Source organism: Schistocerca serialis, chromosome 12 (assembly GCF_023864345.2).
Source record: "Schistocerca serialis cubense isolate TAMUIC-IGC-003099 chromosome 12, iqSchSeri2.2, whole genome shotgun sequence".
In the NCBI taxonomy this organism is placed as follows: domain Eukaryota; kingdom Metazoa; phylum Arthropoda; class Insecta; order Orthoptera; family Acrididae; genus Schistocerca; species Schistocerca serialis.
In genome coordinates, this window is record NC_064649.1 from 39,112,730 (window position 1) to 39,134,619 (window position 21,890).

At 42.9% G+C, this 21,890-nt stretch overlaps 1 protein-coding gene across 1 annotated transcript in view; it reads left to right on the forward strand.

The window, feature by feature from the left end:
- Positions 1–21,890, forward strand: part of LOC126428404 (serine-rich adhesin for platelets-like) — a 290,438-nt gene that overhangs the window by 128,925 nt on the left and 139,623 nt on the right. The window contains exon 11 of the mRNA XM_050090325.1: positions 13,609–14,382. Within this exon, the coding sequence (XP_049946282.1) occupies positions 13,609–14,382 (774 nt within the window). The remainder of the gene's footprint in view (positions 1–13,608; positions 14,383–21,890) is intronic.

Here is a 21,890-nt window from a genome sequence, read left to right on the forward strand (position 1 = left end):
TACTCACCATACAGCGGAGGTTGGGGAGTGCGCAGGGATGAGGTGGAAAGATGGTAGCGGAGAGTTGGAGGGGGGGGGAGGGGGGTTGCAGAAAAGGAGGGAAGTAAAAAGACTTGGTGCAATGGAGGAATGAGGGCTGTGTAGTGATGAAAAGGGAACAGAGAAGGAGCTAGGTGGGAGAGGAAACTGGCTAACAAAGGTTAAGGCCAGGAGGGTTACAGGAACATAGGATATATTGCAAGGAAAGTTCCCACCTGTGCAATTCAGAAAAGCAGGTATTGGTGGGAAGGATTCATATGGCATAGGCTGTAAGGTAGTCATTGAAATGAAGAATGTCATGTTTGGCAACATGCTCAGCAACAGGGTGGTCCACTTGTTTCTTGGCCACAGTTTGTCAGTGGCCATTCATGCGAACAGACAGCTTGTTGGTTGTCATGCCCACATAGGATGCAGCACTGGTTGCAGCTTAGCTTGTAGACCACATGACTGACTTCGCAGGTAGCCCTGGCTTTGATGGGGTAGGTGATAATTGTTACCGGACTGGAGTAGGTGGTGGTGGGAGGATGTATAGGACTGGTCTTGCATCTAGGTCTATTACAGGGGTATGAACCACGAGTTAAGAGATCGGAGTAGGGGTTGTGTAGAGGGGGACAAATATATATTGCGTAGGTTCGGTGGAAGGTGGAATACCAGTGTGGGAAGGATAGTGGGCAGAACATTTCTCATTTCAGGGTACAACGAGAGGTAGTCAAAACCCTGACGGAAAATGTAATTCAGTTGCTCCAGTCCTGGGTGGTACCGAGTTATGAGGGGAATGCTCCTCTGTGGCTGGATGGTGGGACTTTGTGAGGTGGTGGGAGACTGGAATGATAATGCACGGGAGATTTGTTTTTGTACAAAGTTGGGAGGATAATTACGGTTTGTGAAGGCTTCAGAGAGGGACCGTTCATAACTGCAGATGCAATGACCACAGGTGGCTAGGACCGAGCGAGGTGGCGCAGTGGCTAGCACACTGGACTCGCATTCAGGAGGACGACGGTTCAATCTCGCGTACAGCCATCCTGATTTAGGTTTTCTGTGATTTCCCTAAATCGCTCCAGGCAAATGCTGGGATGGTTCCTTTGAAAGGGCGTGGCTGACTTCCTTCCCCATCCTTCCCTAATCCGATGAGACTGTCCTCCCCTGAACAACCCAACCAACAGGTGGCTAGGCCATATGGAAGGGACTTCTTGGTATGGAACAGATGGCAGCTGTCAAAGTGGAGGTATTGCTGGTGGTTAGTAGGTTTGATATGGATAGAGGTACAGATGTAGCTGTCTTTGAGGTGGAGGTCAACATCTAGGAAGGTGGCTTGTTGGGTTGAGTAGGACTAGGTGAAGCAAATAGGTGGGAAGTTCAAAACAACAGTGGTAGAGTCTTTATCCACAGGTAAAATTATAAGATTGGGATCAGTTTTTAGATGGTGGACTGCAGTTCTTTCTGTGGAAGTAAGGTTAGTTTGCTGGTTCAGGGATTTGGGGAATGATGGTGAGGCAAGGTTCAAGTTTAAGAAATTCTGGAAAGTTGACAGGGGGTGATTTGGGGGCAGTAGGGGTGGATCACAGTTAGATGGAGGAGTGAACTGAGTTATGCAGGGTTCAACATTGGTCTTTGGTCGAGTTTGGTTCGTAGGGTTGGTGGCGAAAAAGTGTTTCCACTGTAGGGACCGGGAGAAGGAGGGGACTGATATTTTTGTGGGGCTAAGGCTTCTGGAGGAATGGTTCATGACTGTTTTTCTGGTCCGGTTCTTTCATAAGAGAGATCTTTTAATTCCTCTAATTCCTAATGAGCTTACAAACCTTGTCAGAACACTCATGAATCAATTTTATGTTAGTGCTGCTCCACTGAATCTGGAAGTATTTTGTGATAAGTATTACATGCCATGGAAAAACATAGTGTTCAACACTATACAAAGGGAACGTCTCAAGAAGCTAAGCGCACAAGAAAGATGTAGCTGTAGTTCTTCCTGTTGAGTAACACGAACATGTGCTAGATGAAGAACTGAAACTGTTGGCGTCAGAAAAATCGGGTGTTGACAAGAACCCAGTGAACATTTACTGCAGTCAGTTTTTTGAGAAAACATATACCTCTCGAGAAAAGAAATGGTGTACTGTTACGAAAAGTGTGCAGGCTCCACTTATATGTTCACTTGCCAGTGCAGATGCAGGCAGGGGATTCTCATTGTCGAGGAACATCTCGAATGAAGACACCACAAATCTGTGTGAAAGAATGTTGGATGCTCATTTGACTGGAAGAGCTGCTGTGTTGAATGTGTTTGAAGTGTAAAGGAAAGAAGTTAAAAGGGCCTTAGAAGCAGCAGAGCAGTGCCAGGATGGAATCCAGCCACTGCCAATGTCGGTTGGTGCTGGCAAGTGGACTGCATGTTCAGGAGCTTCACAACCGCCTCTGTGTCAACAGCCTGCAAATACTGTAACCCTTCACGGAGGTATTGCAGCCCAATTATGACAACTAGGTCCTCAGCTCCAGCCCAGAATTTATTGCAAAAGCCACTAACGTTGATGTTACCATCACGTCAGCAGAGAGAAGCAGTCTCCTCATTATTGAGCAAGTGGACAGTAATGTGCTACTCTGGACCTAGAACGCAGACGCTTCTGACTTGGTTGGGGCACAAACCACGGCCTGTTGCATAAGCATCTGAGTCCAGGGGCAGCTCTGCGATAGGCAGCCGTCCCGAGAGTGGGACGAGAGGCTGCAGACAGCTGTGTCCTTTTCGGGGTGCCAATGGAAGCCCTGGAGCAGAATGAAGCCTGTCGTCCTCAGAGCCACAGCTGATGGCTGCACTGTCACAAGAACCTGAAAATACAGTAATGGAACTTGCAGTCAGCAGCCAGAGGGCGTCGTCACTGGGTAGATACAGTGATAGTCTGCCATTGTCCACTAACAGTTGTAATCGAGCCTCAATAAAGAGGTCATCATGAACTATTATTGATCCGTTTTCAGCCGCACAGAATCCTTCCTCAACAAAGAATCGTAGACCTCACCAAATCCCTCAGAATTGTCCTGTTATAATTGGTGTCCTCTGGACCGTCTATGAGTGTTCCATTGTTATAGAGGAGATGGCTCACTTTGAAATTATCACTCAGAAACATCTTCAGCTGGCAAGTACAGTGCTCGTCTGGTACAAGCAGTAGTGTGAAGATGGGAAGTGAGTGTGTGAGGAAAAACTGAGGAAAAAAGAACAACAGGAAAAAGAAAAATTGTGACAAACAAATGAGTTTCAAAAAGAAAACTTAAATACTGCAGTTGGTAAACAGGCACTGAAAAGATGGAGGAAGAAGAAAAAGAGGAAAATGGACTGTCGACAAATTACTGGATGATTGAAATGAGTGCTTAAAAGAAGCAGCCAAGAAAAAGGACTTAATGAGAGTTAGTGCGGCCCAAGCACTGATGGAAAGTGCTACAAACATTAAGAAACAAGAAGGCAAGAAAATTAAAAACATAGAGAAGGTGCAGAAAAGCAGTTGATAGCTAAAAAGTAGTGTTATAGCTCTTTCTTTCCCAAAGAAGCAAATACAGAGTGAAATTTACTGACTTAATTTTGTAAAGAAAGCTATACAACTTTCCCCATTACATTTTTAAATTAGAAGTTGTAAATATTTTGTTAGTATTACTCTGAAAATGGTACTGTACAGCTGCATTGTGAAGCTTTTATAAAACAAAGAAGCTGTAACTTACCAAACGAAAGCGTTGTTATGTTGATAGGAGACAATAAAAAAAACACACACACAGATTTCAAGCTTTCGCAAACCACGGTTGCTTCATCAGGAAAGAGGGAAAGACGAAAGGATGTGGGTTTTAAGGGAGAGGGTAAGGAGTCATTCCAATCCCGGGAGCGGAAAGACTTACCTTAGGGGGAAAGGGACAGGTATACACTCGCGCACACACACACACACACACACACACACACACACACACACACACACACACACATACATATATCCATCGGCACATATACAGACACAAGCAGACATATGTAAATGTAGATATATTTTTCCCACGTGGTCCCTCTCTCTCTCTCTCTCTCTCTCTCTCTCTCTATATATATATATATATATATGTATATAAAAAAACAAAGATGAGGTGACTTACCGAACAAAAGCGCTGGCAGGTCGATAGACACACAAACAAACACAAACATACACACAAAATTCAAGCTTTCGCAAGCAGACATATTTAAAGACAATAAAAAAACACACACACAGATTTCAAGCTTTCGCAAACCACGGTTGCTTCATCAGGAAAGAGGGAAAGACGAAAGGATGTGGGTTTTAAGGGAGAGGGTCTTTAAATATGTCTGCTTGTGTTTGTATGTGTGGATGGATATGTGTGTGTGTGCGAGTGTATACCTGTCCTTTTTTCCCCCTAAGGTAAGTCTTTCCGCTCCCGGGATTGGAATGACTCCTTACCCTCTCCTTTAAAACCCACTTCCTTTCGTCTTCCCCTCTCCTTCCCTCTTTCCTGATGAGGCAACAGTTTGTTGCGAAAGCTTGAATTTTGTGTGTATGTTTGTGTTTGTTTGTGTGTCTATCGACCTGCCAGCGCTTTTGTTCGGTAAGTCACCTCATCTTTGTTTTTATATATAATTTTTCCCATGTGGAATGTTTCCTTCCATTATATATATATATATATATATATATATATATATATATATATATATGAATATAATAGAGGGAAACATTCCACGTGGGAAAAATATATCTAAAAAGAAAGATGATGAAACTTACCAAACAAAAGCGCTGGCAGGTCGATAGACACACAAACAAACACAAACATACACACAAAATTCTAGCTTTCGCAACCAATGGTTGCCTCGTCAGGAAAGAGGGAAGGAGAAGGAAAGACAAAAGGATATGGGTTTTAAGGGAGAGGGTAAGGAGTCATTCCAATCCCGGGAGCGGAAAGACTTACCTTAGGGGGAAAAAAGGACAGGTATACACTCGCACACACACACATATCCATCCACACATACACAGACACAAGCAGACATTTGTAAAGGCAAAGAGTTTGGGCATTTTTTGGGCAGAGATGTCAGTCGGGGCGGATGTACAGAGGCAAAGATGAAGTTGAAAGACAGGTGAGGTATGAGCGGCGGCAAATTGAAATTAGAAATTAGCGGAGATTGAGGCCTGGCGGATAGCGAGAAGAAAGGATATGCTGGAGGGCAAGTTCCCATCTCCGGAGTTCTGACAGGTTGGTGTTAGTGGGAAGTATCCAGATAACCCGGACGGTGTAACACTGTGCCAAGATGTGCTGGCCGTGCACCAAGGCATGTTTAGCCACAGGGTGATCCTCATTACCAACAAACACTGTCTGCCTGTGTCCATTCATGCGAATGGACAGTTTGTTGCTGGTCATTCCCACATAGAACGCTTCACAGTGTAGGCAGGTCAGTTGGTAAATCACGTGGGTGCTTTCACACGTGGCTCTGCCTTTGATCGTGTACACCTTCCGGGTTACAGGACTGGAATAGGTGGTGGTGGGAGGGTGCATGGGACAGGTTTTACACCGGGGGCGGTTACAGGGGTAGGAGCCAGAGGGTAGGGAAGGTGGTTTGGGGATTTCATAGGGATGAACTAAGAGGTTGCGAAGGTTAGGTGGACGGCGGAAAGACACTCTTGGTGGAGTGGGGAGGATTTCATGAAGGATGGATCTCATTTCAGGGCAGGATTTGAGGAAGTCGTATCCCTGCTGGAGAGCCACATTCAGAATCTGATCCAGTCCCGGAAAGTATCCTGTCACAAGTGGGGCACTTTTGGGGTTCTTCTGTGGAAGGTTCCGGGTTTGAGGAGATGAGGATGTGGCTCTGGTTATTTGCTTCTGTACCAGGTCGGGAGGGTAGTTACGGGATGCAAAAGCTGTTTTCAGGTTGTTGGTGTAATGGTTCAAGGATTCCGGACTGGAGCAGATTCGTTTGCCACGAAGACCTAGGCTGTAGGGAAGGGACCGTTTGATGTGGAATGGGTGGCAGCTGTCATAATGGAGGTACTGTTGCTTGTTGGTGGGTTTAATGTGGACGGACGTGTGAAGCTGGCCATTGGACAGGTGGAGGTCAACGTCAAGGAAAGTGGCATGGGATTTGGAGTAGGCCCAGGTGAATCTGATGGAACCAAAGGAGTTGAGGTTGGAGAGGAAATTCTGGAGTTCTTCTTCACTGTGAGTCCAGATCACGAAAATGTCATCAATAAATCTGTACCAAACTTCGGGTTGGCAGGCCTGGGTAACCAGGAAGGCTTCCTCTAAGCGACCCATGAATAGGTTGGCATACGAGGGGGCCATCCTGGTACCCATGGCTGTTCCCTTTAATTGTTGGTATGTCTGGCCTTCAAAAGTGAAGAAGTTGTGGGTCAGGATGAAGCTGGCTAAGGTAATGAGGAAAGAGGTTTTAGGTAGGGCGGCAGGTGATCGGCGTGAAAGGAAGTGCTCCATCGCAGCGAGGCCCTGGACATGCGGAATATTTGTGTATAAGGAAGTGGCATCAATGGTTACAAGGATGGTTTCCGGGGGTAACAGACTGGGTAGGGATTCCAGGCGTTTGAGAAAGTGGTTGGTGTCTTTGATGAAGGATGGGAGACTGCATGTAATGGGTTGAAGGTGTTGATCTACGTAGGCAGAGATGCGTTCGGTGGGGGCTTGGTAACCAGCTACAATGGGACGGCCGGGATGATTGGGTTTGTGAATTTTGGGAAGAAGGTAGAAGGTAGGGGTGCGGGGTGTTGGTGGGGTCAGGAGGTTGATGGAGTCGGGTGAAAGGTTTTGTAGGGGGCCTAAGGTTCTGAGGATTCCTTGAAGCTCCGCCTGGACATCAGGAATGGGATTGCCTTGGCAAACTTTGTAAGTAGTGTTGTCTGAAAGCTGACGCAGTCCCTCAGCCACATACTCCCGACGATCAAGTACCACAGTTGTGGAACCCTTGTCCGCCGGAAGAATGACGATGAATCGGTCAGCCTTCAGATCACGGATAGCCTGGGCTTCAGCAGTGGTGATGTTGGGAGTAGGATTAAGGTTTTTTAAAAAGGATTGAGAGGCAAGGCTGGAAGTCAGAAATTCCTGGAAGGTTAGGAGAGGGTGATTTTGAGGAAGAGGAGGTGGGTCCCGCTGTGACGGAGGACGGAACTGTTCCAGGCATGGTTCAATTTGGATAGTGTCTTGGGGAGTTGGATCCTTAGGAGTAGGATTAGGATCATTTTTCTTCGTGGCAAAGTGATATTTCCAGCAGAGAGTACGGGTGTAGGACAGTAAATCTTTGACGAGGGCTGTTTGGTTAAATCTGGGAGTGGGGCTGAAGGTGAGGCCTTTGGATAGGACAGAGGTTTCGGATTGGGAGAGAGGTTTGGAGGAAAGGTTAACTACTGAATTGGGGTGTTGTGGTTCCAGATTGCGTTGATTGGAATTTTGAAGTTTTGGAGGGAGTGGAGCTGGAAGTGGGAGATTGAGTAGATGGGAGAGACTGGGTTTGTGTGCAATGAGAGGAGGTTGAGGTTTGCTGGAAAGGTTGTGAAGGGTGAGTGAGTTGCCTTTCCGGAGGTGGGAAACCAGGAGATTGGATAGTTTTTTAAGGTGGAGGGTGGCATGCTGCTAAAGAGCACTATCCAAATTGAACCATGCCTGGAACAGTTCCGTCCTCCGTCACAGCGGGACCCACCTCCTCTTCCTCAAAATCACCCTCTCCTAACCTTCCAGGAATTTCTGACTTCCAGCCTTGCCTCTCAATCCTTTTTAAAAAACCTTAATCCTACTCCCAACATCACCACTGCTGAAGCCCAGGCTATCCGTGATCTGAAGGCTGACCGATTCATCGTCATTCTTCCGGCGGACAAGGGTTCCACAACTGTGGTACTTGATCGTCGGGAGTATGTGGCTGAGGGACTGCGTCAGCTTTCAGACAACACTACTTACAAAGTTTGCCAAGGCAATCCCATTCCTGATGTCCAGGCGGAGCTTCAAGGAATCCTCAGAACCTTAGGCCCCCTACAAAACCTTTCACCCGACTCCATCAACCTCCTGACCCCACCAACACCCCGCACCCCTACCTTCTACCTTCTTCCCAAAATTCACAAACCCAATCATCCCGGCCGTCCCATTGTAGCTGGTTACCAAGCCCCCACCGAACGCATCTCTGCCTACGTAGATCAACACCTTCAACCCATTACATGCAGTCTCCCATCCTTCATCAAAGACACCAACCACTTTCTCAAACGCCTGGAATCCCTACCCAGTCTGTTACCCCCGGAAACCATCCTTGTAACCATTGATGCCACTTCCTTATACACAAATATTCCGCATGTCCAGGGCCTCGCTGCGATGGAGCACTTCCTTTCACGCCGATCACCTGCCGCCCTACCTAAAACCTCTTTCCTCATTACCTTAGCCAGCTTCATCCTGACCCACAACTTCTTCACTTTTGAAGGCCAGACATACCAACAATTAAAGGGAACAGCCATGGGTACCAGGATGGCCCCCTCGTATGCCAACCTATTCATGGGTCGCTTAGAGGAAGCCTTCCTGGTTACCCAGGCCTGCCAACCCGAAGTTTGGTACAGATTTATTGATGACATTTTCGTGATCTGGACTCACAGTGAAGAAGAACTCCAGAATTTCCTCTCCAACCTCAACTCCTTTGGTTCCATCAGATTCACCTGGGCCTACTCCAAATCCCATGCCACTTTCCTTGACGTTGACCTCCACCTGTCCAATGGCCAGCTTCACACGTCCGTCCACATTAAACCCACCAACAAGCAACAGTACCTCCATTATGACAGCTGCCACCCATTCCACATCAAACGGTCCCTTCCCTACAGCCTAGGTCTTCGTGGCAAACGAATCTGCTCCAGTCCGGAATCCTTGAACCATTACACCAACAACCTGAAAACAGCTTTTGCATCCCGTAACTACCCTCCCGACCTGGTACAGAAGCAAATAACCAGAGCCACATCCTCATCTCCTCAAACCCGGAACCTTCCACAGAAGAACCCCAAAAGTGCCCCACTTGTGACAGGATACTTTCCGGGACTGGATCAGATTCTGAATGTGGCTCTCCAGCAGGGATACGACTTCCTCAAATCCTGCCCTGAAATGAGATCCATCCTTCATGAAATCCTCCCCACTCCACCAAGAGTGTCTTTCCGCCGTCCACCTAACCTTCGCAACCTCTTAGTTCATCCCTATGAAATCCCCAAACCACCTTCCCTACCCTCTGGCTCCTACCCCTGTAACTGCCCCCGGTGTAAAACCTGTCCCATGCACCCTCCCACCACCACCTATTCCAGTCCTGTAACCCGGAAGGTGTACACGATCAAAGGCAGAGCCACGTGTGAAAGCACCCACGTGATTTACCAACTGACCTGCCTACACTGTGAAGCGTTCTATGTGGGAATGACCAGCAACAAACTGTCCATTCGCATGAATGGACACAGGCAGACAGTGTTTGTTGGTAATGAGGATCACCCTGTGGCTAAACATGCCTTGGTGCACGGCCAGCACATCTTGGCACAGTGTTACACCGTCCGGGTTATCTGGATACTTCCCACTAACACCAACCTGTCAGAACTCCGGAGATGGGAACTTGCCCTCCAGCATATCCTTTCTTCTCGCTATCCGCCAGGCCTCAATCTCCGCTAATTTCTAATTTCAATTTGCCGCCGCTCATACCTCACCTGTCTTTCAACTTCATCTTTGCCTCTGTACATCCGCCCCGACTGACATCTCTGCCCAAAAAATGCCCAAACTCTTTGCCTTTACAAATGTCTGCTTGTGTCTGTGTATGTGTGGATGGATATGTGTGTGTGTGCGAGTGTATACCTGTCCTTTTTTCCCCCTAAGGTAAGTCTTTCCGCTCCCGGGATTGGAATGACTCCTTACCCTCTCCCTTAAAACCCATATCCTTTTGTCTTTCCTTCTCCTTCCCTCTTTCCTGACGAGGCAACCATTGGTTGCGAAAGCTAGAATTTTGTGTGTATGTTTGTGTTTGTTTGTGTGTCTATCGACCTGCCAGCGCTTTTGTTTGGTAAGTTTCATCATCTTTCTTTTTATATATATATATATATATATATATATATATATATATATATATATATATGACTTACCAAACAAGAAAGCGCTGGTAGATCCATATCCATCCGCACATATACAGACACAGGCAGACATATGTATTTACATATGTCTTCCTGTGTCTGTACATGTGTGGATGAATATATATAATGAAAGTGCTGGCAGGTCGACAGACACACAAACAAACACAAACATACACACAAAATTCAAGCTTTCGCAACAAACTGTTGTCTCATCAGGAAAGAGGGAAGGAGAGGGAAAGACGAAAGGATGTGGGTTTTAAGGGAGAGGGTAAGGAGTCATTCCAATCCCGGGAGCGGAAAGACTTACATTAGGGGGAAAAAAGGACGGGTATACACTCGCGCACACACACACATATCCATCCACACATATACAGACACAAGCAGTTCTGCTTGTGTCTGTATATGTGTGGATGGATATGTGTGTGTGTGCGAGTGTATACCCGTCCTTTTTTCCCCCTAATGTAAGTCTTTCCGCTCCCGGGATTGGAATGACTCCTTACCCTCTCCCTTAAAACCCACATCCTTTCGTCTTTCCCTCTCCTTCCCTCTTTCCTGACGAAGCAACCTTGGGTTGCGAAAGCTTGAAATTTGTGTGTGTGTTTGTGTGTTTTTATTGTGTCTATCTACCAGCACTTTCTCGTTTGGTAAGTCACAGCATCTTTGTTTTTTTATATATATATTTTTCCCACGTGGAATGTTTCCCTCTGTTTTATATATAGACACACACACAGGGTGTTACAAAAAGGTACAGCCAAACTTTCAGGAAACATTCCTCACACACAAATAAAGAAAAGATGTTATGTGGGCATGTGTCTGGAAACGCTTAATTTCCATGTTAGAGCTCATTTTAGTTTCGTCAGTGTGTACTTCCTCGGTTCTGATGATCAAATTGTAAATTTTCACAATCAACATGTGTGGGCTGACGAGAATCTGCACGCAATTGTGCAATCACGTCATCAACATAGATTTTCTGTGAACGTTTGGGCAGGCATTGTTGGTGATGTCTTGATTGGGCCCCATGTTCTTCCACCTATGCTCAATGGAGCACGTTATCATGATTTCATACGAGATACTCTATCTGTGCTGCTAAAACATGTGCCTTTACAAGTACGGCACAACATGTGGTTCATGCACGATGGAGCTCCTGCACATTTCAGTCGAAGTGTTCGTACGCTTCTCAACAACAGATTCGGTGACCAATGGATTGGTAGAGGTGGACCAATTCCATGGCCTCCACGCTCTCCAGACCTCAACCCTCTTAACTTTCATTTATGGGGGCATTTGAAAGCTCTTGTCTACGCAACCCCGGTACCAAATGTAGAGACTCTTCGTGCTTGTATTGTGGACGGCTGTGATACAATACGGCATTCTCCAGGGCTGCATCAGTGCATCAGGGATTCCATGCGATGGAGGGTGGATGCATGTATCCTCGCTAATGGAGGACGTTTTGAACATTTCCTGTAACAAAGTGTTTGAAGTCACGCTGGTACGTTCTGTTGCTGTGTGTTTCCATTCCATAATTAATGTGATTTGAAGAGAAGTAATAAAATGGAAAGTAAGTGTTTCTGGACATATGTCCACATAACATATTTTCTTTCTTTGTGTGTGAGGAATGTTTCCTGAAAGTTTGGCCGTACCGTTTTGTAACACCCTATATTATATATAATAGAGGGAAACATTCCATGTGCCGCAGTCCCTCAGCCACATACTCCCGACGATCAAGTACCACGGTCATGGAACCCTCGTCCGCCGGAAGAATGACGATGGATCGGTCAGCCTTCAGATCACGGATAGTCTGGGCTTTAGCTGGGAGTAGGATTAAGGTTTTTCAAGAAGGATTGAGAGGCAAGGCTGGAAGTGAGAAAGTCCTGGAAGGTTTGGAGAGGGTGATTGTGAGGAAGAGGAGGTGGGTCCCACTGTGACGGAGGATGGAACTGTTCCAGGCAGGGTTCAGTTTGGATAGGGTCTTGGGGAGTTGGATCATTAGGAGTAGGATTAGGATTATTTTTCTTCGTGGCAAAGTGATATTTCCAGAAGAGATATGTATGGGTGTGGGTGTGCGCGCTGAGTAGAAACAAGTCAGTATTATTATAACCAAGTGCAATGATTTTCCTGGTTATTTATTTTTAATAATAATATTATCAGTACATGCAATATTTTTATGTACTGGTTACAATCAAAACAATAAATAGATATGAGTTGGTTGGCTGTGGGGATGGTGTAAACCAGATTTTAAAATAAATGCTTGTGACCCTTCTATTGTAATGATAAATTTGTGTCAGTATTTAATGTGTTTCTTTTATGTCCAAAGTCAGTTTCCGTAATCAAAATGATAAGTAAGAAAGTAATTTTAGTCTTAGGTTTGCTTTCCAGGCTTGGTCATGATCTAATCTGAGCTCTTTCAGTAACCTTTTAATGTCAAAACAATTGCAGACATTACCTTCTTGCTTATCGAATACTGACAAAGGAACATTTCTTTACCTAAAGGATGTTATGGTGGTATTTTCATATAACAGATTCTGTTCTTGTAAAGTGGAACTAAGAAGTTCAGCTTGCTGCTTCGAGATGCCTAAGTTGCCAGATTAAATGGGCTTCCTTAGAGTTTTCAGGTTCCTCAGTGGGATCAAAGTTATTATAAGAAGCATCCTAAATTGAATCTCTGTCATCACTTCATCCTGTGACTTCAGTATCTTCCCATTGTAATGGATGTGCTTGTGTTGTGGAACTTGTCTAATGGCACATTAAAATAGATAATTTTATTCTTTTGGTTTTTGGAATATCCTTCAGTGCTCATTGTGTAAAAGTAACAGTCATCAAAATGGTTAATTGACTCACACCAAAACATAGGTGCAGCAAAATGGCATCGAATTCTGTTACCATTCATGCACCTTATTAGAGTTTGTCACATGTACACAACAAACTTGTGGAGTTCACTGTTTATCTTGATCATTTAATCCTTAGTGAGAATATAAGAAATATACTTTTCACACGTCTTTTCATATCTTTTCTTATTGACTTTTCAAAACAGAATAATGACAAATATAATGAAATGTGTTCAGTGATCTTTTGGACGGTTTTTGATTTGAGAACTTGAGAACTAACACAATTCTCATTAACCACTGAACTGAATTCGCAAATTTTGCTGAGCCAACAGGTGACGAAACATCTCTTATTTCCACCACCGATGACTCATTAGTGTTGCTAACTGCACTACTAAAAATTTCCAATCCGAAGTACAGAATAAATCCAATGATGCTGAAAACAAAACAAAACAGAACAAAAAGCACGTATGGTATGACTGTCTTAGTAATTTATGTTTTAGTAGTTACTACAATAGGGAAGCAACAATGGTATTTTGTTTCATGTTACAAAATAATTATTGACCCGTATTATTCCTAACAGTTACTAGATAATACTGAAAAATTCCTCTGTTTCAGATATTTCTAAGTAATTTTCAAATTTTATGTTCTGTTTGCAGTTGGAACACTTAGCCGGCTACAACTTCAGTTCAAGATCAGAATCTAGGACCACACGCGGAAAAAGGCCTCCATCTCCACCGCCGGCGAGCAAGTCACTGAAATTTTCACCCAAGCGCCCATCCCTGGATGACCGCATTGAGATGGAACTGGGTGTTCGCAAGGCAGCACCACCACCACCGCAGCAGCAGCAACAGCAACAGCAGCAGCAGCAGCAGCAGCAGCAGCCGCCGCAGCAGCAGCAGTCACAGCAGCCGCCACCACCTCCACCACCGCAGTCACCGGCCCCTGTCCCACAGTTTCATCAACAACAGGGACCATACAATTTCCCATTCCCGCCCAACTACTATGGCCCCCACACTCCTCAAATTCCCAGTCCGGCTCCTCTGTTCCAGCAAGGCTTCAACCCTCTGCATTGCCAGGGGCGTCCTCAGTTCACCTGTCCCCCGCCACCCATCGTGCGCTACACCACACCGCCACCGCCTATCCAGAATAAGAGGCCGCCATTGCTGCCTACTCCTACGCACTTCCGGCCACGGATGGAGATGTGGGACACGAGCCCAGAGGCCATGGCGGCCATTATGAGGGGCACGCCTCCTCCACCTCCACCGCCTGCACAACCCCCACCTCCCATACAACCCCCACCTCCCGTACAACCTCCACCTCCAGTACAACCCCCACCTATGCAACCCCCACCTCCGGCACAACCTCCTCCTCCTGTACAACCCCCGCAGACACCTCCACAGCAGCACTTTCACAATTCGCGAGTTGTTCAGGTGAGGAAATCTTCTGTATTAACTTTAGAAATATTATGCCTCTTGTTCTCGATGATTATTTTGTACATCTTGAATTTGGTTAATATCTTTGAACTGCTGTATTCTTTTTTGGCAGTATCATTGAAGCTTTTTGATCATAACTTAAATTATTTACTATCTGTTTGTTAAAATTATTAATTATCATTGTTCAGCCTTCTGTTTCCAATGTTATAACTTGGTCAGCGGTGATATCCACAGTTTTCAATGAGAACAGATACCTAATGAATGTTCATATTTCCCATTAATTTTGCCTCAAATATGTGTATCACATATACAGTATGAGTTCTAAATCCACCATCATGCTTGTTTACTGAGAGTTTTGGTGTAAGAACACCTTAGTGGCAAGTGGTCCATTATAGAATAATTTGTTCAGTTTAAGGGCTCTGCTCAGGGTAGTCAGCTATTTATTTAAGGCCTTATCGTGATTTTAATTTGTTCAGTTTAAGCACTCTTCATGTAGTAATTTGTTCAATTTTAATGCTTAAGGGTATGGTTTCAGGAGGGGTACAGCTGAGTTGTCAAGTCTGTTTTATGTATTTTCTACTCTTCAATTTTTTAGAATTTCAGAAATTTGTTGTTGTTTTAGTATTCAGTTAAATTATGTAATTTTGTGTGGTAAGAACCTATACTGTATCCCGCTACTGCAGAATAATACTGCAGCATTAAAACATGAACTAGAGAAAAAAACTAAAATAAAACTTAAATTGCAAAGGAAATGCACCATATAAAATAACACAGCGCACATACAAGTGTCTGCCAACAGCAAAATGTGTCAAAGGCTTTAGGAAGACTGTGCAATGCTACATAACAACAAATTGCCTCCCATGAGCATGATGTCACAACTGTTTACATTAGATTCACTTAAGCAGTTCCGAGCAGGCTCATGCACACGTGCAGTTGAGTTGCATGTGAGTAATACCTTCTCCTGTTTCTATATACAGAAATGTGGCTGTTGGCTGTGTAAGCAGCAGTAGCAGCAACCAGCCACATGGGGTATCCAGAAAAATTTTATTGGAACGCCCAAGCTGCCAGATTAACATGTGCGCAGCAGGTCCGGATCTAGTGGAGGGGGACAGCAAACCATGGTATCTGAACCAGGCAGCAATTTTGGGGCGAGGGGGCAAATTCATATTCTTGAGGGGAAAATAAACCTTCTTTTACAAAGCACCTAGCATACAGCACACGTCGGTCTATCGATTATTCATATGATTTTGAAATGCACCCCTGCTGGTTTTTGGACATTTTTGAACACATTCTAAGTTGATTTCCGAATGAATTATAAGTTTATTTTTGAATACGTGCATAGTGCATGTGATGTCTCTGCCAGGGGAATCCTCGTTGCATCTAGACATGAACTTCCTGCAGACAAAACTGACGGGGGTATACAAACTGAGCGGAATAAAGCCGAACTGGTGAATGCCACCTGCTGCTTGTTTATGTGGTTGATTCGGCGTACAAAAGTTCAGCGTAGTTATAATTTCTAACAAAATCCATAGATTCAGACTACCAGAGTGGAAATAAATGACTAACAGGAATAACAGGTAAGAAAGATTATTCTGACAGGAAATTTTTGGCCAGATCGCTACATTAGACAGGGCCAGTTGTAGTCCCCAGCTAGCAGCCGCTTAAGTTCCATTCTGGGAGTAGCGTGGAAAATGCGTTGTACAAACACATAATAACGCCTAACCGGAGAATAATCGCTGGGTAACTAAACCGGTTATTGTGGCAGGGTTAGTAAAGTTAAATGGAGAATGAGTTTTGGCAGTAGTCGGAATAGTTACAGAATTAGTGATGACAGGATTGTTTGTTAGAACGAGGAAGGAGAAGAAACGGGGACATCACACAAATTACGGAATAGTATGACGATTCCAAATTTATACAAAAATTTCGTTCTACTACTATTCAGTCTCATGCATGAGAAACTGGAGCATATGAATGAAATGTGGAACTATTTCCAAACATATAGCTTTTTGACTGAAGTAGGCCAAATAGGTATTTCAAATTGGTATGTATGTGAATTATATTGTCATACTATAAAAATTATCATTATTACCGAAACAGTCTCGCTTGTTTGGTGTGTGTTGCAATTGCTGCAATATTGGAAATGCCTGTTTTGTTTTATCCAGGACACAGTGACAAAATAGACGTAGTCAGATCGAGAAACCACACCAGTCTTGGTACTATTTGTATTAACAGCTTTTCCAGTATTAGACGACATTTCGATTTTTCATGTAGCAAAACGTTTGGCAAACTTTTTTTAATCTTTCGCAGAAAGGAAAGTATGCCATATAAAGCTGTAGCAAGATTAGAGAGAAAAATCGCGAGGACCAAAGGATTGAAGAAATGTGTACTGTCTTGCCTGTCTCTTGCCTTTACTGGTTTTAGGTATCCTATATTTACTTTTATGTCACACAGAAGAGCAAGTTATTGGCTAATAGGCAATAAAGAGTCCTCATTTTCTTAAGAGTTCTTAATTTCCGCTGTGTTGAAATAGTTTGATGGCATCCATTACAAAATATATACCTTTGAGTTCCATAGAGTGAAATACAGTGACGTGCAGTATAAGAATGTTGTTTGAAGAGGCATGGCACTTAAGACCAAATAACATCTCTTACATTTCCTCTAAGATATATGTTTTATGCATCAGACTCATCTGAAAGATGTGCACTACAAAATGAACGTATTTTTGAAACGTCTTCCCTATCTCTCTCTCTCTCTCTGTCTCTTTATTTTTTTAATTTTAAACGTTTTGATGCACAGAGCAGTCTGAGTTATAGTGGAAGGGGGGGGGGGGGGGGTATAGTCTCCATGTGACCCGTGTTTACGTTTAGTGATTTTTCTGTTTCCTCTTTGTTTACTGCTCTCACATCAAATGAAAACAAGACAGATTTCTGTGGCTTGGAGCTATCAAGTGAATTAAAATACATTCACATAATTACAGAAGGCTAAAATGTGTTACAAGTTTCAGATTTTATTTTATTTCTACCTTTATGACAGTCAAGCATTAATCAACTTGCAGAACAATGAAGTTATTTTTGTCGATTTGCTAAAGAAATTTGGCTTTTATCAAGCTTTCCTGCTTAGACAGTAAATTTATTTGAAATGAGGTGTTTAATTTCACACTATTGGCTAGTTTCAATTGTTCGCTGCATTTTGAGTCCACGTTTTCATCTTCTAACACATATGGAATTATGCCATAATAAATAACCAAACATTAGATAATACAGTACTGGTACTCCAAGAAAATTTACGTCCCAAAAATCACACTGAAAATCTTAATATTAGGTCGAGGCATACGAATGTGCACTTTAAGGCGAATTTGCATTTCATTATGGTTCGTGAAATTCCGACGCTCTGGGAGTATCCTCTGATGTGTTGTTTCTTTTATGACATAATGTAAGTAAGATCTTTCAGTGTTTTACACGTAAGAACATACGGTCTTCCTATGTCACCATAGCTGCGCAAGCACGGTGGCGCCTCTAATCTGGTGCTCTCTGGCAACTGCTGAAATGAATCTATTTCTAACAGGTAGTGGGGAAATATTGCGAATTGTGGTTCGAAAAGCGTTATTTTCAAAGTAAATTTCCTTTTACGCAAGATGGACTATGTGCGAGAATGTACAATGAATTTCTTAAATCGCAGAGCGTTTGCTCTCATTTAAAAATCAACTCTTTGATGATGAGTCATTTAGAAGAATTTCAAGCCCAGAAGATCAATATTGTTTTTCTGGTTGTTCTGCTGAGGTGGTGTTTCTATTTTGTGCACAATATTTTGATGACTTACTGAGCCATCTTCTTCAGGTGCTACTAATTTTGCTGTAAAGTGTACTCATTGCCTGGATTCAAACCAGACTTAGAACTATTGTCGGTCTCGTGCTGCTATTTGTAGCCGAGTGCCATTCCTGACATCCACCACACCTTTTGATGCTCTTTTGTTTTTCAGTGCTAGTCCTGATATTCTGTGAAATGTGTAGCAGTTGAGACTGAGACTGAGGAAGAGAATCCAAAAATCACTTATCTACCTTCCAGACTCCTTGTGATCTATGACATCCAGTGTATTTTATTCTCTTCAGCTAAGAGAAAAAGTATTCCTTCTAGACAATGTATGTGAAAATTTCGTATGTACCACATTCCATGCGAATGTGACATGTCTTACACAGGATAAACTATCGAAACAGTCAAAAAGATGTGCACAGAACATCAACAAAATACCCAAGTAACCAAGTAAATGAACTGTTGCCTAGCACTGACTGGAATAAATCGTGGTGCAAATGCAAAGTTTCTGAGACAGTGTAATTAAGGAGGCTATCGAAATAAAGATGTCTGAAAACCTAATAAACAGGGACAGATGGTTCAATTTAAATAATGGGATCCAGCACTAGAGTTATTAAAATCTCATTAACCATCAGATCCACTAGAGTTGGGAAACACTGAGAGAACTAGAATTTCAAAAAGAATATCAGTGCAAGCTCCGAAAAACAAGAGCATAAGGCATCAAACTCTGCTATAAATAGTGGCTCGAAATCGACAGTAGTTCAGTCTGGTTGGAACTCAGACAGCGAGTACATGTAACTGCGAAACTGGTAGTGCCTGAAGAAGATGGTTAGGTCGGTTGTCAAAATATTACACATAAAATCGAAACAAGTCTGCAGAAGACATGGAAGCACATTATTAATTAACCAACACAATTGCCTTTCTTGTAACTTTGTTCGCTACAGATGTTTGAAGAAAAAAAAAAAAAAAAAAAAAAAAAAAAAATATCATTCCATATTTTTTTACTTAGTAATCCCTTCCTCTACCTGAGACCTGTTCAGGAACACATCACAAAGTACTATTCATATAAACATGATGGTGAAAACACAACATAAAATTGTCTTTAACTCTTGTGTACTGGAACGCAGTACAGAAGTATGCAAAGCAATGTAACTCTCCCACCTGTTGGAGTTGACACTAAACAAAACAATAATGTTTTCTTATTTGCAATAAGGGTACATGTAGTTTAGCACTATAGTACTTTTAAATGATATGTTGTGTAAAGTTACGGCAACCCTTGACCAGAAATTGCATCAGCATTACCTACCGTATTTACTCGAGTCTAAGCCGCACTCGAATCTAAGCCGCACCTGAAAAATGAGACTCGAAATCAAGGAAAAAAAAAATTCCCGAATCTAAGCCGCACCTGAAATTTGAGACTCGAAATTCAAGGGGAGAGAAAAGTTTTAGGCCGCATCTCCAAATCAAAACAAAGTTGGTCCACTGTAATATGAGACAATTTAGGTCGAATGAATGATGATACAGCTACAGTAGTTTGGTTCGAGTCGTAAACTTAGCAGTTAAGCTTTACCAGGTAGCCATTGCTATGCGGCAGGCGCTCCGTCCGTATTTATACGGGTACCCTTCCTTTTTCACATGCTTCGTCTGGTTTGAATTGATTGCTTATTTTTATTTTATCTGATAAGCGCAGTTTTCTTTGTTGTAGGTGTTACGTCACTCTACGCTGAAAATGCATTGCAGTACTGTGTCATGCATTGTTTGTCGTACTCTGATACTGCGTGTTTACGGCCTGTCGCGGCTAGCGGCATGGCTTGCTTTTGTGCGGGCTACCGCCGCTTACAAATAAAAAAAAAGAGAGAGAGAGAGAGAGAGAGAGAGAGAGAGAGAGAGAGAGAGAGAGAGGAATCATCTCATTAGCGAAACAATGGCAAGAGACTGCTACTTGTTGTTACTTACACTGCTGCTTGCTTTGATAATGATCAACAAGAACCAAATAATAGACTGCGTATGATAGAAGATGTTCTGAACGAGAGTTTAGCGAAAATTTTTCTCCGTTTGAAAATATTTGCAGGCGTCTCTTTAGTACATTACATTCTGCACAGAAATTAGAGTCATCTTAGATTTAAAAATCTAGTCAATTGCAGTGCTTCATTTCTGACTGTATCACTGTTTAGCATAAGAATAATACGAATATAAACATGACATGATATGTATATTCTTCCGCGTTTGCTGTTGTCTCACTCTAGTTTTGTGGTTTATTACGCAGGCAGGATTTAAATGAGATAGCAGCAAACAAGAAACAATACATGGCAAAATGTTTATATTCGTATTATTCTTATGGTGACGAGAATACTTCATGTGATTCACAATTTATAAAAGTTCCTATTAGCAACCATCTCTTCTCACAGATAGGAAAAAATTCAGAACGTAGAGTTGGCCATATTGACAAACATCCTAAACATTCTTGCCAGTCGGGTTTTCGTAGTACATTGAAATGCTGCTACATTCGAAGAGGAACAATACAGAATTTGTATTTACTTCGTTGGATAATGTATGAAAATGCAGTGGTCGAAACTCGGCGCGGAGAAAAAAAGCTTGTCTTCCACCTTTTTTTTTTTAAATTTATTTACTGATGCAGAGGTTTTGGCGCCAGTATTTATCTTTGTGCCTAGAAAGCATGCCTGTGTAGCGCTCCATATATTCGACGGCAGAACTAAGTTGTGGCGGCACCCAATGACATTTTTAAGAACTTCCGCTTGCTTTACGCTCGATTCTAAGCCGCAGGCAGTTTTTTGGATTACAAAAACCGGAAAAAAGTGTGGCTTAGATTCGAGTAAATACGGTATATTTTGTTGTGGTTGAAGATAATCTCAATGTTACTCAAGCTGCAGAACTTCACAGAAAGAGATATGCTGATAACCACCCACCTCTTTACAATTTCTGTTGCACTAACTTGTCTTCTCCATAGTTGAGTAGCATTTGTACACTCACTTCACTGGTGTACATTGTACTTGCACAACCTTCAACTGAAGACAGTTGACTGAGTGACTGGTATGAATTTTCCTTCTGTTTCCATTCATTTACCATCCACTCCAGTAAGTGGACACATTAAGTTACCCCTCATTTTTTCATTGTATGCTAGTACGGGAGAGCTGAAGTCAGTTTTGTGTTACTTTTTTTATTACATCATGTTTACATGAATGGTACCCTCTGATAAGTTTTTGAACAAGTCTTGAAGAGAGGTAGTGGATTACTGAATAAATAATACAGGAGGCTATTTAATAAAGAATAACAGGACGCTATTTCATGCATGCTAACTGTTCCAGATTATCCATGATCGTTACAGATTCATTACCTTAATTAGAGTTAAGAGGAGTTACTAAAAATTATGGAAATAGACATTTTACTGTTTGATGTTAAAAAAATAATTGGAAAAGTTACTGTTTGCATTTTGCTAAACATATGCTACTAAAATGTTTTATAGATTGTAATGATTTCCTTCCTCAGTACACAGTAAATCTGTCTACGATTGATTTTGTCACTGTGGTGTACTAAAGGTGCATTTACACTGAGTTCAAAACGTGTTCCCAACATTGTGAATTTTAAAATTTTCCTGGCGAATTGACTGTTCAAATGAATTTCGGGCTTGCAGCCGGTCGTCATTCAATACTTCGCACGATATTTCAACTGGGCACC